We start from the raw sequence: 16273 nt of genomic DNA, 5'->3' as shown, positions 1-16273 counted from the left end.
AAGTAGTACAACTCTCTCCACTTGATCCCGTGCCACTGCCAGAGTGACGGCGCGATCAGGAGGAGTTTGAAGGCGTCCGCTATGTCTGCTTTGGACAGCCAAGCGCCCTGCCCTACCTCGATGACTTGCTGGATGGCCTCATCTATTGACGCATATTTGAGGGAAAATTCTTCCGATGGGATTAACGAATTGAGGCTAGGCACAGCGGAGCAATGAGGGGCGGACAAGTCATAGATTAATCTCAATTTATTGGAGAACTTCCCCTTAACCAGACCCAAAGGATTGACCCTCCAAGACTGAAAAGGAGAAACAGCGAAAGGGCCGATGACAAAACCCTTGTCAAGTTCGGACTGGAGTAAGGTGTCCACCGCCCCCATGTCCCTGCGACACGACCTGAGATTTGGACATTCGAAGGTCTGCAGCGGCAATGTAACGAACCCGGTGTGGAAGCCACGAGTAAAACCCTCCACCAAAAAGGGGCCTAGCTCAGCGAATGGGTGGGAGGACAACCAGTCCTGCAGCAACCCAACGTTGATGCGGCTCAGTCAACTGTTCTTGCCCAGTCTAAGCGAACAGGAAGATTTCGCATGGGCCCTGAAGCATCCTGAACAGATATGCAGCAACCGGCACTGACCGTAGTTGCAGAACCCATGGTTGAAATTGCTACAAATAGGGGATTTCCCCAAATACTGGATAGGCCGACCCAACTTGTCAACAGTGGCTGCCTGAGCAGGCGCTGGAAGAGACCCGGGGAAAGCTCTGGAAGTGCCCGGGAGGGCCAAAGCTTCCGAGTTGGGGCACCAATAGGCTGTGTGAGATGATGACTGGCAGGTGGCGCAAACCGGTGACCTCAACCCCGCAAAATGGGTGCAGAACAGTTCCGTGTCTACACGGCTCCAAACTGCCACCACCTGGTGCTGGGCCCACAAAGCGGCAGCCTTGGCGGAAAATGAACGATGATAATCATAAAACGCCAAGCCTCCGAATTTGTGACCCATCTCCACTACTTCGTAGAGATAGTGGTCCAACTCCTCTCTCCTAAGGGAACTGGCAGGGGAGGGGAACAAAAGTCTAAACAGTTCGGCTTTGCGTGCCGAAGCCGGGTGGGAAATGCCCCTGCGCCGCAACTCCGCAACCAATCTCGGAACGGTCCAGGATCTCAGGGTAGGCGTGGATCCCCGATCTGACCCCCTAGCTGAAGAAGGGGAACCCGAGACGAAATCTTCGATATCCGCTGCTTGCGACATGCCCTGAAATTAATGGAAAAACAAACACCATGACAGAAACCTACAACAGACCAACAAAAAAGAAATCACCGTCCATGCCCCACACTCTTGAACCAACCTAACCTGGATCAGAACGAACCCCATTCCCTCCCCACTAGGAGGGCCGAGCCATCTGTCGACGCAGACAAATTAAAAATGAAACACTCAGGCCCCCCCCCCCCCCCGGACCCTGAAACATGACAGGTCCAAAGCTTTAGAAGCTGCTGAGTGACTGTTTGAGAAATGAAAGGATTTGAACGGGTGAGGAGACTTGCCACTGCTCAAGTCAATTAAAAACGAAACAACTCAACCCGCTTCAACCTGAACAAATTAGGCGACCCCCAGTGGCAGGCAGACCCTTAATAACCTGGAACAGATCGGGTTTGGTTCCCAGATCCCCGGCTTACCCTTACCGAAAGTCCTTCACCTAACACGAAAAACCTTGCGTCTGGCGCCTGAAACAATAGATGCAAGGGACTGAAGCGAGTCAGACCCCCTCCGGAAGGAACCAGGTACAATGAGCGTACTACGAATGTGCCACGTGAAGCATGAAAACGGAAAAGGTGTCCCATACCAGACGGTTGAGGAGAACTTGCCACTGACCAAGTTAATTAAAAACTAAGCATCTCAAACCGTACGCACCCACAAGCGTGGTGGGTGACTCCCCAGTGGAAACACTACCCCCCCTGACAGAAAAGTCAGTGCAACTCGCCCCGCCCCCAACCTTGAGGAACCCACCCCCTCCCCCTTCCAAGCGACACCTGCGTGAAAGCTAAGTGAAGTGGAACCAGCAACCTGAGTGTGAATTCAATTTAAAAACGAAATAACAACTGCATGACACTCACTGAAACAGTTTGAAAAGAACCCTGTTATTTATGTAAACGTAACTGTACGATAAATATCCTGAAACAGAGAAGGAAAACGATAGACATATGCATCAATTTACGAAAAAAAAAAAAAAAACATTTGCTGAGAGAGAAAACACAACACCGGAAAGGAGATTGCGCCACGATTGGCGTATCAAAGGCATACGATGGGCTGGCTCACCTGGTAATGTTCTTTGTTCACTTAGAGTGGCCCCCCCCCAGGGAGACCAGGACCTCTGACTGAAACCTACAGGGCTCTGTCCCAGAAATCACACCTTGAACAAGCAGCCGCCTGGAGGGATGAGGGGGGATCAACAGATACCTCTTACCTGGGACAAATGGATGGTTTTGGAAACAGCATTAATACACATGGTAAAGAAGAAAGAAAACAACACGAAATGAAGGTTTCCTGGCTGCAACTGAGGGTAGCGCCCTCCCTCCCAAGGTCTCCTCACCAACCATAAGCTACCAGAGAGCCACTGAACCCCCCCCCCCCCCCTTATCCATACGATGTGATGCTGCGGGACTGAGCCAGCCAGTAATGAAACCCCCCCGATACCTGTACGAGGTGGCCGCGCGAGGAGACGGAACCAACCCGAGAAAACGAACGACCGAGGAGCCGTGAAGCCGCCGGGAGCCGTGAAGCCGCCGGGAGCCGACTCTGCCTCGTGGAGCCGGTGAGTCGCCTGGTGAAGACGTCACGCCGTTGAAAAACCAGAAGGTCCGGCCGTGGGAGAAAGGAGAAGGAGGGCGGGTTATGAACCCCCCGACTCCTCCTACAAACTCAGGCCAGCCTACGGCCGGCCTTTCCATGAATCTTTAGTTCTTTGATAGCTAGGGGTACCTAAAGTTCTGAGATCAGCACCCCCAGGGTATCATGCTGCACTTTCTTTAAGGCCAGAAAGGAAGATTCAGCCAGAAAGGTGTTGATATCTACAGTAGGTTTGTAGCGAATGACAAATCACATACATGTACATGAGTTGGCACAGCTGGGCTGTTCTGAACTGGGTAGGGTTAGAGCCGGTTCACACTGGGGCGGCACGACTTCGGGGGCGACTCGGCAAGGCGACCTGAAGACGACTTCAGATGCGACTTGCAAAATGACTTCTGTATAGAAGTCAATGCAAGTCGCCCCGAGTCGTACAAGAACCTTTTTCTAAGTCGGAGCGACTTGCGTCGCTCCTACCGTGTTTCCCCGAAAATAAGCGCCCAGAGGCGATTCAGTTTGCATGTGCCGCGCTATATAAGTCTTTCATTCATTCATTCATAATTGCGGGGAAGAGAGCTCCGGCGGGTCACAGAAGCACTGAACGAAGGTATTTGGCACAATTATATTACAGAAACACACATTATACATTATATACTACTGTAATAGAGTGGATCATAGGATTTTACAAGCATTTTAACTCCGTTTACACTGGGGATTCCTGTCAGGCACGGAGAGAGGGGGAGAAAAGACAGCACATTACATGGTAAGACCTACCCTGAAAATAAGCCCTACTGTGTCTTTTGTTGCCAAAATTAATATAAGACCCGGGCTTATTTTCGGGGAAACACTGTATTAGAACGGTTCTATTCACTAGAATGGGACGCGACTTGTCAGGCGGCTGCGTCGCCTGACCAGTCGCCCCAGTGTGAACCGGGTCTAACTGGTCATGTCTCTCCCCCTCCTGTAGTTTTCTGCAGTGGGTGAAACTATTGGCCCCTTCTACAGCTCTGTTCTCTGTACAGCACAGTGATGGTGTTACTGCTACTTTTACAAGATATCTTTCTTTACAAAGTTTGGTGCAAGTGGATTTATATCTTTTGTAGCTATTGAGGAAAATATTTAGAGGAAGTAAACTTCCTCTGCTGACATTTACATTTACCTATAGGTAAGCCTATAAGAAGGCTTACCTATAGGTAGAGTAAATATCTCCTAAACGTGTACCGTTTAGGAGATATTTACATTAACCACTTAAGCCCCAAACCATTTTGCTGGTCAAAGACCGTGACACTTTTTGCGATTCAGCACTGCATCGCTTTAACTGACAATTGCGCAGTCGTGCGACGTGGCTCCGAAATAAAATTGACATAATTTTTTCCCCACAAATAGAGCTTTCTTTTGGTGGTATTTGGTCACCTCTGCGGTTTTTATTTTTTGTGCTATAAACAAAAATAGAGCGACAATTTTGAAAAAAAAACAATATTTTTGCAATAATACATATAGAAAATGTCCTCAGTTTAGGCCGATACGTATTCTTCTACATATTTTTGATTAAAAAAAAGTCATAAATCTATCCCCTATTTTGTAGACGCTATAACTTTTGCGCAAACCAATCAATATACGCTTATTGCGATTTTATTTTACCAAAAATCTATAGAGTACATATTGGCCTAAACTGATGAATACATTTGTTTTGTTTTTTTACATTTTTTATTGGATATGTATTATAACAAAAGGTTACATTTTTTTTATTGGATATGTATTAAGGTTACATTTTTTTATTGGATATGTATTATAACAAAAAGTAAATTATTATTTATTTTTTTCAAAATTGTCGGTCTTTTTTTGTTTATAGCACAAAAATTTAAACTGCAGAGGTGATGAAATACCACCAAAGGCCCCTTTCAGATGTCCGCTCCGCCTGTCCGTTTTTACAAGTCCGTTAACGGACTTGTAATACATCCCTATGGGATCGCGTCCGTTAGCGGATGGAGCATCCGCTAGCGTCCGCGTCCGTCGGGATCCGGTTTTCGGACAGAAGAAAACCCTATTTTTCTTCCGTCCGGCGGAACGGAACTGATGCAGACGGACAGACGGTCCGTCTGCATCCGGTTCCCCATAGGGCAGAGCGGAGCTGAGACAGGGCGTTCCCTGCACTGTGTGCGGGGACCGCCCTATCCGCCGACAGCTGAGCCGACGGAGACACGCGGAGCGGACCCAGAAACGGTCCGCTCCGTGTGAAAGAGCCCAAAAGAAAGCTCTATTTGTGGAAAAATAAAAAGGACAATTTTATTTGCGTAAAGAGTCGCACGCCCGTGCAATTGTCAGTTAAAGTAACGCAGTGCCGTATTGGCCTTCTCATTAAGGGGGTGAATCCTTCTGGGGCTGAAGAGGTTAAAAATTTCTGATTTGTGCTTGGAGGTCAGCTTTAAAGAGAGACTGCAGTGTGCTTACATAATTTTTAATAAAAAAACATTTTTGCCATTCCGAAGCCCCCCCCCCCCATTGCATATTATTTTATATATACTGTGATTCTGTACATGCCAAATATGCTGAACAAATCTCCCTCCACTGAGTCTGGCTGTAATAATTTTAACTGTGGGCAGCTGAAGCTGCTGTCTGTTCACTTCCTGGATTTACACAGAGGCACACCTCCAGCTCTGCAGCTCTCATTGGCTCTCTTTTGACTCATTCCCCGTCCCTTCCTGGCAAACTCTCACAAGATTTAGAGAGAGAGAGCTGTGCATGATGTCATAAGCCTAGGCTTTTTACCAGATAAGAAAGAGGAAGTGTTCTGTATAAGATATTTACTGGCAGAAGAAAAAAAACGTTTACTATACAAAGTTAAAAACAACAAGGGCAGACGATTTAATAGATGGAGAGAGGAAAACAAATGACTGAAGTTCCACTTTAACAAGGCACACTGCAAGCGGTCCTTCAGCCCAGCACTTCTCATCCTAAAACTTGCTGGCCCCATCCTGTGAGAGAAAACTATTTTAGTTGTTGTGTGCTTTACCTCTCAGTAGCCTTTACCAAAGAAAAGGCACGAGATTGGAACATAGGAACGTTATGAGCTGCAGCAGAAGTATAGGACAATTTCAGCTCATTCCTCAGAGTATAGTTTGTAGGCGAGCCTGCCACGTCCCCGGGAAATAGAAGGAAGCCATCGTCACGGAGAGGTGCATCGAGCAGGCTACTCGCAGCAGGCTCAAGCCATTGGTCCTAAGTAGTACATTGCACAGCCCTCCCCCGTTTCCTCTCCCCATACCGGAAGTGAACTCTTGTAATTTCCTGAGCCGGGATCTGAGAACGGCTTGAGTTGGACTAGTTGAGTGAACTTCTGGAGTTATACGGTGGGGACACTTGCAGGAATGTCGGTGGCTGGGTTTAAGAAGCAGTTCTACAAAGCTAGCCAGGTCAGTGCGGTTAGTGGTCATTTGGGGTTCGCCTGTGCTGGGCTTGTAGTCGTCCCTTGTGTGGTGTGGGAAGCTGAGCGCAGTACTCTGTGTTTGGACGGGGGGCTTGGCGCTAACAGAGGAACATCAATGGAAATCATGAGGTTAGAGCATTGGACGAGCAAGGCTTATACCTAGTTTTGCAAATATAAAGCTATACGCTGGTATCTAGATTGTGTGACATTTACTTATCTTACCAATGGGAGGCCTGATGTGCAAGGAGTGTGGCAGGGATACCTGGCAACTGTCAAATCTGTTTTATTGGAATGGGTGCTGAATGCTCATACCATGGAAGGACAATTTATAGAGAAAAAGAGAATTTTATTTTAATTGTTATTTTGTTTAGATAGAGGGGGCTATATCCAAACTACAGTCTGTGCATAGGGTCAGTGGTGTATTCTCAAAGTGCGCAGATTGGGGGTCTGTCAGCAGAGGCTGCTTATGGTCTGACTCTGCTTCAATTCCTCCAACCAGTCACTTTTACCAGCATTGACAAGGAGACACAACTTTCTGTTCTGACCTGCTCCTGCCACAGTAATGCCCCTTCCCTACTGCTAAGGGGGGCTCTAGGGGGGTACACTGACATAAGGGGGGGGGGAGTCTGATGAGGACACTGAGGTAAATAACGGGGGGGAGACTGATGAGGACACTGAGGTAAATAAGGGAGCGAGTGACTGATGAGGACACTGAGGTAAATAAGGGAGCGAGTGACTGATGAGGACACTGATGTCAATAAGGGAGCGAGAGACTGATGAGGACACTGAGGTAAATAAGGGAGCGAGAGACTGATGAGGACACTGAGGTAAATAAGGGAGCGAGAGACTGATGAGGACACTGATGTCAATAAGGGAGCGAGAGACTGATGAGGACACTGATGTCAATAAGGGAGCGAGAGACTGATGAGGACACTGATGTCAATAAGGGAGCGAGAGACTGATGAGGACACTGATGTCAATAAGGGAGCGAGAGACTGATGAGGACACTGATGTCAATAAGGGAGCGAGAGACTGATGAGGACACTGATGTCAATAAGGGAGCGAGAGACTGATGAGGACACTGATGTCAATAAGGGAGCGAGAGACTGATGAGGACACTGATGTGAAGATCTTGGGGAACTCTGATGAGGAGACTGATGTAAATGGGGGGGGGGACCGGTGTTGCCAACCCCCTGAAGTGAAATTTACTGGCAGAACAACAAAATTTACGAACGGCGCCAATTTATTACTGGCAAAAAAGCATGAAATTTACTGGCAAATCCACATTTTTTACCGGCACTGCAAAAAAAGTACCTAAAATTACTGTTTTTAGTGCTAAACAGTGCAAATATCAATATTTGAACTATAAACACATACAAATATTTTACCAGATAAGCCAAATATAGTTTACAAAAGGGCTCCAATCCTGAGAGACATAGTAGTAAAAAATGTGATAGAACCATCACCCAAAAGCGGGCATAATTTCTTCAATAGTAAGGGATTTGTTCCGTGCAAATACTGCTATGCATGCAGGCACTCAAAAAGACCACAAAACAAAAGGCTTGATTTTGCCTCCACCAAAACAGGACAGACCTACACAATTAAGCCTCGTACAGACGACCGGATCTATCCGCTGGGATTTATCCGCGGATCGGTTCCAGCAGATAGATCCGGTCGTGTGTACGTCCGAGCGGACATTTCCCAGCGGATAAAAATCCAGCCGACGGATTCCCAGGGGATAAAAATTTCTTAGCATGCTAAGAAATCTATCCGCTGGAATCCAGTCCAGCGGACTGATCCGGTCGTCTGTACAGACTCACCGGATAAGTCTGTCCGATCCCATCCCTCGCATGCGTCGTATTGATTCGACGCATGCGTGGAAGTATTTACCTTCCAGGGTCGCTCACGTCGCCGCGGATGTATTCCACGGGGATTTTGATCTGATGGTGTGTACAGCCATCAGATCAAAATCCGCCAGAGGATTTATCCGCTGGAAACGGTCCGGCGGACCGTTTTCAGCGGATATCCTCTCGTCTGTACGAGGCCTTAGGGATTTTATCAGCTGTCATACAAAGGGGGTGGTATACGTACTGCAATGTACATGCAATCTGCAATATGAAGGCAGAACTAAAAGACCGCTCATGGTGAGAATTAGGGAACACATTCAGAATATTAAAAAAGGTTTCCCTAAACACAACGTTGGTAAACATTTCGCCCAAGTACATAACAAAGACCCCTCACATTTAACATTTTGGGGTATAGAAAAATATAAAAACCCTGGAGAGGGGCACATTTGGTCAGGTCCATCAGCCGAAAAGAATCCAGGTGGGTTTAATATAATGCACTGTTTTTAAAGCGGGGGTTCACCCAAATTTTTTTTTATAACATTACATTCAGCGGAGTTGTCTTAATGACAATCGGCTGTTTTTTTTTTTTTTTCGTACATACCGTATTTCACCGCCGCTTCCGGGTATGTTTTCTGCGGCACTGGGCGTTCCTATCTGATTGACAGGCTTCCGACTGTCGCATACTACGCGTCACGAGTTGCCGAAAGAAGCCGAACTTTGGTGCGGCCCTATACGGCGCCTGCGCACCGACGTTCGGCTTCTTTCGGCAACTCGTGACGCGTAGTATGCGACGGTCAGAAGCCTGTCAATCAGATAGAAACGCCCAGTCCCGCAGAAGACATACCCGGAAGTGGCGGTGAAAATGCGGTATGTACGAAAAAAAAAAAAAACAGCCGATTGTCATTAGGACAACTCGGCTGAATGTAATGTTAAAAATTTTTTTTTTGGGTGAACCTCCACTTTAATGTACTGGGGTATAAATTATGTTTGCCTTTAAACTCGGTGTGTTGTAAAGGCTCACCCGTATCTAATCATTATTTGGATGAGCACTGCTGACACTGAGATCGTACGATCAATAGGTGAGTGTTCCGCCCTCAGTCTGGCATGAGCCTCAATGTGATCATTGCGACTGTGCCGGAACAACTCCGCTCGCTTCCGCCCATAGTATGTCAAGATCCTCAAAGGTTGCGAGCGCACCTGTGTAGAAATGACGCGAACGAGACTGGCGTCAGCCAATGGGCGGGAGAAGCGAGACGCGCGGGCATATATAACAGGCTGTCGATAGGTTGAGTCACGCCCTCAGACGAAGTCAGCCAATGACGTGTCAGAGCGTGACTCCTATCGAACGACCGGAAGCACTGTGAGCGCTCCAAGGACCAGGAACAGGGAAGTCTGCAGACGTACTGATAACAGAGCGGCTTCATTGTCCTGGTCACCGGAGCAAAACACAGGCACAGTAACATAATACATGCTTGAGATCTTTTTTCTTGGGGTACACATTTGTATAAGGGGTACCTGTGGGGTTTTAATAAACTTTTTAAATGGTATTGCACTATATGAATTAATTTCCTTTTATGGGATTGCGGTTTGGACTCAAGTGGAAGCAAGTGGTGGACAGTGCAATATTCAGAACAGATGCAGATGATTGTTCCATGCTGATTTTATTTCACAGTTTGGTGAATGCATCCCCAAAAGGGGAGAACATCCCCCCACGTGGTGACTACCCCCTGGTGAAAGGAGCACTGGTTAAGGAATATTATGATCAATGACATCTTGTTTACCTGCACTCTTATTGTTTCCTATATGCACTACATATAGAGGTCTTTCAAACAGTGGTTTGAGAATAGCGCTGCTACAGTATTACACTGGACTCTGGGACTATTAAGAGTTTTTTATTACTGTTTGATACATATATGCTTGTTTTTTTTTAAATTTCATCTATGTGTACATATTTCCTTATAGAACCTATGCCTGCAAAACCAGCACAAGGGTCGAAACGCGTCGGAGGCTTGCGCATAAGTTAATTACTACATCGTTGTATGAGTTTATATTGATTGTACCTATGTGTTTTTAAATTTGATACTTTTGGAGTTCATGTCCTAATCCTCAGATGTTTTTTCTATTCTGTAACCTATTCTTTTTCGAATAAATTATATAATTTTTTATATTTTCCATTGAATGCATTTGTGCTTATTGCTGCAACTCAAAGCCCCTAGGGGTACCTTTTTCCTTTTTCATGTGGTCTTTTTATTAAACTCTCCAGTATCTTCCCGACTATAGAAGTTAATCTAACAGGTCTATAGTTACTTGGTAAATCCTTTTTTAAATATGGGCACCACATTTGCCATGCGCCAATCCAGTGGTACCGTTCCAGTCATTAACGAGTCCCTAAATATTAGAAACAATGGCATTGAAATGACAGAGCTCAATTCTTTTAGGATCCGTGGGTGTATGCCATCTGGTCCAGGAGCTCTATCCACCTTTATCTAAATCGGGGGTGTCCAAACTTTTTTGAAAGAGGGCCAGATTTGATGAAGTGAACGTGCATGAGGGCCGACTATTTTGCCTCACATTCTTTGAACCATTAAAATTCTGTGTCAGTGTGTTCGTCCGAGCACCAATACACTGCCCAAAAATAATTCTCCTACCTTTTGTGGCTGTGTGTGGTGAATATCTATCTATCTATCTATCTATCTATCTATCTATCTATCTATCTATCTATCTATCTATCTATCTATCTATCTATCTATCTATCTATCTATCTATCTATCTATCTATCTATCTATCTATCTATCTCTCTCCTCTTTGCCCCCAAACAAATCCCAGAGCTCCGCTCAGGGTAAGGATGAGGTCAGGTTGTAAAAAAAAAAAAAATATATATTTTCTCTTCTTTATCCCCTGAGAAATCTGGCCTTTATCTCTTCTGTGGCCCCCAAGCTCCACTTAGGGCAAGGATGAGCAATTATACATTTTTTATTCTTATTGGATTAGAGAATATATATATTTTAAAACCAAGCTCAAGCACAAAAGTGATAAAAGCAAATTGCAAGTGGGGGCCATATAAAACCAGACCGCGGGCCGCAATTGGCCCAAATGTTTTCAGGTGTATCATTTGGGGCTGTCGCTACCACCCTCATTATGGACATGAGCTCCCCCATGCTCCTTTGTATACACAGAGCTGAAGAAAATATTTAATACATTTGCCTTCTCTTTGTCCCCAGTCACCCACTCCAGATTATTTTGTAAAGGGCCTACATGCTCAGACCCGACTTTTTAACTATTATTATTATTATATATTTTAATATTTTGGGGGGTTTGTCCTACATGGATAGCAGGTAAGTGAGGGCACAAGAGGAATGGGAGCACGGCAGGTTCATCACCTTTTGCCATATATTTCTGCACAGATTGCACTTTTAAAATAAAATTTTCTACACAGATGTCACTTTAACCACTTCCAGACCTTAGGTGTTTTTTAGATTTGGTGTTTGCAAGACAAAAACATTTTTTTCTGCTAGAAAATTACTTAATACCCCCAAACATTATATATATATATATATATATATATATATATATATATATATATATATATATATATATATATATAGAAAATATATATATATAATATATATATATCACCCTAGAGAATAAAATAGTGGTTATTGCAATACTTTTTGTCACACCGTATTTGCGCAGCGGTCTTACAACCGGAAAAAAATGACTTTTGAATTAAAAAAAAATAAGACAACAATAAATTTGGCCCAATTTTTTTATATATTGTGAAAGATAATGTTACGCCGAGTAAAATGATACCCAACATGTCGCACTTAAAATTGCGCCCGCTCGTGGCATGGCGTCAAACTTTTACCCTTAAAAATCTCGATAGGCGACGTTTAAAAAATTCTATAGGTTGCATTTTTTGAGCTACAGAGTAGGTCTAGGGCTAGAATTATTGCTCTCGCTCTAACGATCGTGGCGATACTTGTGTGATTTGAACACCGTTTTCATATGCGGGCGCTACTCGCGTATGCTTCTGCGCGCGAGCTCGTCGGGACGGGGCTTATTTATTTTGATTTATTTTATTACTTTTTACACTGAAAAAAAAAAATGTGATCACTTTTATTCCTATTACAAGGAATGTAAACATCCCTTGTAATAGAGTGAACAGCCGAACGGTCCCGATCTCCTCCGCCGCTATCGACGGCTCCGGTAAGCGGCGGAGGGGGGGGGGCCCTCTCCCGCTACCGATAACGGCGAATCCGCCGCGAAGACTGCCGTTATCGTGTACAGGACCGCTCACACTAAAGATGGATACCTCGGTTGTGGCAGCAGCTGCTGTCGTTACCGAGATATCCATCTTTAAAAAAAGGACGTACATCGTCGTGCGCAGGTCTGGAAGTGGTTTTTAAAGGAATCGTCGTGATATTAAATCGCAGCACTATATAAACTCTTACTGTTATGCTTTATCATTTGTTACAGCAGACATAGTTGATAATAATCTAGGTAAGATTGGCCACACTTTGATCTGGTTTCTTAACTCCGGGGCACAAGAGCAAATCATTTGAACCTCCAAAAATAAAATCCTCACTCAAATCTCACATCTTTGCCTACGAATACCAGCCACAATTGATGGGTAAAAAATAGATTCCATCTGCGTCTGACACTTCCCTGACAATCTTGTTCCGCCAGCAAGATTGTGGAATCCCTGCCATGTGCAATTTTCACATCTTTCTCAACCTAGCAACTAAAGCTCACGGTGGCCTTGCATGCAGCCTCCACTTTTAGCGTTTAAAAATTGAGATGCAGTGGTATTAGTGTTACTAAGCCTGGGGCCTTTCCTTCACCAAATTTGGTCTCCCACAGTACACAGAACATGGAAATGCAATTAATTTAGTAAAAATAAACTGCTAAATACCTTTTCTCATCTGCAATATATAGCAGTCTTCAAACTTCTATCATTGTCTGGCCAAGAACTAAAGCGTGTAGGAGGAGTTTTCATTCACTTCTAACTGTTTTATGAGGCTGCATGTCCCCTCACACTCTTCTTGGACAGTGCTGATTGGCCCTGTGCTATTCACAGGTACCCTCCCCCCCAAAAAAGTGTGTGTGTGTATATTATGTGTGTGTGTGTATGTATATATATATGTGTGTGTGTGTGTGTGTATATGTATGTGTGTATATATATATATATATAAGGGCTGTGCGTTAAACGCGATATTAACGGCGTTAACGCAAACCCATGTTAACGCCGTCAATATTTTTATCGCACGATTAACGCAGGAGCCCTCGGGGTGGACATGCAGAGTGTGCAGCGGCGCGGCGCGGCTTACCTTCTCGCTGGATTCACAGGCAAGTTACTCACCTTGTCCCTGGATCCAGCGATGCCACCCCGCTGTGTGATCGAGCGGGTCCTCCTTGCTTGGCGGGTCCTCCTTGCTTGGCGGGTCCTCCTTGCTTGGCGGGTCCTCCTCGCTTTGCGGGTCCTCCTCGCTCGGCGGGTCCTCCTCGCTCGATTCACAGTGCCTGTGTGCCGCCGAGCTCCGTTCCTTACGACGCACGGGAGCGGAGAACGGCGCCAAATTTAAAAAAGTAAACAAACACAATACACACAGTATACTGTAATCTTATAGATTACAGTACTGTATGTAAAAAATACACACCCCCCTTGTCCCTAGTGGTCTGCCCAGTGCCCTACATGTACTTTTATATAATAAAAACTATTCTTTCTGCCTGAAAAACTGTAGATTGTCCAAAAGTGTCCCTTTATGTCAAAAATGGTTTTAGATCAGCTAGAAAACAGCGATAATAAATTATCACTTGCAGAATTGTGCGATATTTGTGGGGAAATTCGTCATAAATTAGATAGATTAATCGTGAGTTAACTATGACATTAATGCGATTAAAAATTGTAATCGTTTGACAGCACTAATATATATATATATATATATATATATATATATATATATATATATATATATATATATATATATATATATATATATATATATATATATATATATATATATATACCCAATGCTCTGTACTATCAGGAGATGAATTTGGGACTGTGGAAGAAGGGAAGGATCATACTACACAGATCAAGAAAATTGAGTACTGTCCGTGATACTTTTTTTATTTGCAGTAACATACAATTTTTCACGGACAGTACTCAATTTTCTTCATCACAATTGCACTAATACGGCTACAATCACGTCAAGTACTACACAGGATCAAAAGCCTTTTTACACAATGTGCAGGAATAACCCCTTAGTATCCACAGTGAGTATAACAAGTATGCTTTACTGTACTGTACAAACTGATTTTACTGTTGTGGGTTTAGTAACACTTTAAACCCAAAAGCAAGCAATTATTATATTGCAGCCTACCAATTTTTAGATGTGACGTCCCAGAGTCCGGAAATTTTATTTTTTATTTTTATTTTTTTTTGTGATTCGTCTATCAACTGCCAGCTGGGTGACAGGCTGGATATTATAGATCCTTGTAGTCCTCCCAGTCCGGCCATCGAGCATGAGCAGACCTTAGCTACGCGCTGGGTCGGCCACGACATACCCCGTGGCTCCAGGGGTGGCCGGTGAGCATATGCTCCGGGGTCCACATATGACTGGGCTGCTGTTGTCTCACTCACAGTGGACCGAGCTGACAGCTTCTCCGTACCATCGGTTTTGGGTCTGTCAGGGACGCGCCAGCAAGTCCTCGCAAGGATGGGTAAGTATGGTTCCTCCGGCCTCGGCAGGATGGAACAGCTGGGCATTTCTGGGTTTAAGGGGTTATCCTGTCCTCCCATTTTCTGCTCTGTCGCCCTTTCCCCTCCTGCCCTAGGGCCCTGCTGAAAACGTGGTGTTGCTGTGGGGGGACTCCTGGTCCCTGTTGGGTGCCGGGGTCCGCTTTCTGTGAGGGGGGGGGGGTCTCTCTCCTGGGCACGGCCTTCTCGTCCACATTGCGGGGCTCAGGCGCCATTTTTTGCAGCGCCAACGTCATTTTTAGTGTGCCTGCTTTCTCTATTGGAATTTCCATTGGCGGCCACACTGTGGCGCAGGTCGTTATTGTGGGCGGCCATTTTCTTGTAGTCCACATCCTTTTATCTGAGGCGTCTGGCGGACATTTTGCAGTGGGTTTTGGCCTCTAGCACTGGCTTTTTGAACGGCGTGCAGCTCTTTCACCTCAGTTTTTTCCCTCTGGTTTTTCCTCTCACACACACACGCTGTGCATACAAGGAAGGCGGGCAGCGGTGCTGAGCGGTCTCCCTCTGGGTGGTGAGTCCCCTGGGTAACCCCCCCCGGCCGGTGCAGCAAGGAGGGTGGACTTCTTGAGTGTTTTTCACTTAGTCCCTGAGGGCTGTCAGTGGGTGAATATGGAGTCAGTATCTGGCCTTTCTTCCCCTAAATTGCTAGAGGCAGCAGACGGTGCCCCTGTGGTTCCCATGGATATGCTGTCGGCAGTCCTGGAATCATGTGTTGCCAGGGTGGAAGCGGCGTGAGGGCGTAAGAGGGGGTAAAAAGCGCCCCCTCCCCGCCATCTTCTGGGGAATGCTCTGATTCGGGCCTGACTGCGGCGCAGGTATTTCGTTTCTGGTATGTCAGAGGATGCGGACCAGGACCTTCCCTGGTGAGGAGGACCCCTCATCCGGGTCGGTGCAAGATAGGGCACTTGTTGATGCTATGAGGGACTCTCTCAAGCTGGAGGATGCAGCTGGGACTTCCACAGAGGGGGTCACACAAATGTAACCGCTCTGTGAAAGTTTTTCCTTATGTTACTTTCTTTGATAAGTTCATAGAAAAGAAATGGGAACGGCCGCAGAAGTCCTTTGTGGTCTCTCAGCGCATGGCGGCCCGTTATCTTTTTGAGGAGAGCCTTTTGAAAAAATCGGCCTCTCCTCCGGTCGTGGACCCCCCGGTCTCTCGGCTAAATAAGGTAACCACTCTCCTGGTAGAGGGGACCCCAGTTTTTAAGGACCCTACTGATAGGAGGTCCAAAGCTGTGACCCGTTCCATGTTCACCATGCTGGGGTCTGCGTTGCGGCCTATTTTGGCTGCAACTTTGGTGTCTCAGGCACTTACTGAATGGGCAAAGATTTTGCGCCAGACAATGGAGGAACATCAGCTCCCCCTGAGTATGTGAGGTTGGCCGATCAGTTAGAACAG

The 16273-nt window shown here is 45.7% G+C and overlaps 1 protein-coding gene across 2 annotated transcripts in view; it reads left to right on the top strand.

Moving 5' to 3' along the window:
* Positions 1 to 6082: 6082 nt before the first annotated feature.
* Positions 6083 to 16273, top strand: part of SH3GL1 (SH3 domain containing GRB2 like 1, endophilin A2) — a 305491-nt gene continuing 295300 nt past the window's right edge. Inside the window, exon 1 of one of the 2 annotated variants that reach the window (XM_040322538.1) lies at positions 6083 to 6253. In XM_040322538.1, coding sequence (XP_040178472.1) covers positions 6209 to 6253 — 45 coding nt within the window. In that variant the 5' untranslated portion in view covers positions 6083 to 6208. The remainder of the gene's footprint in view (positions 6254 to 16273) is intronic. The other variant, XM_040322539.1, reaches the window with a different exon arrangement.

The sequence above is a fragment of the Rana temporaria genome, chromosome 1, assembly GCF_905171775.1.
Source record: "Rana temporaria chromosome 1, aRanTem1.1, whole genome shotgun sequence".
In the NCBI taxonomy this organism is placed as follows: Eukaryota; Metazoa; Chordata; class Amphibia; order Anura; family Ranidae; genus Rana; species Rana temporaria.
This window is presented reverse-complemented; position numbering and strand designations above follow the sequence as displayed.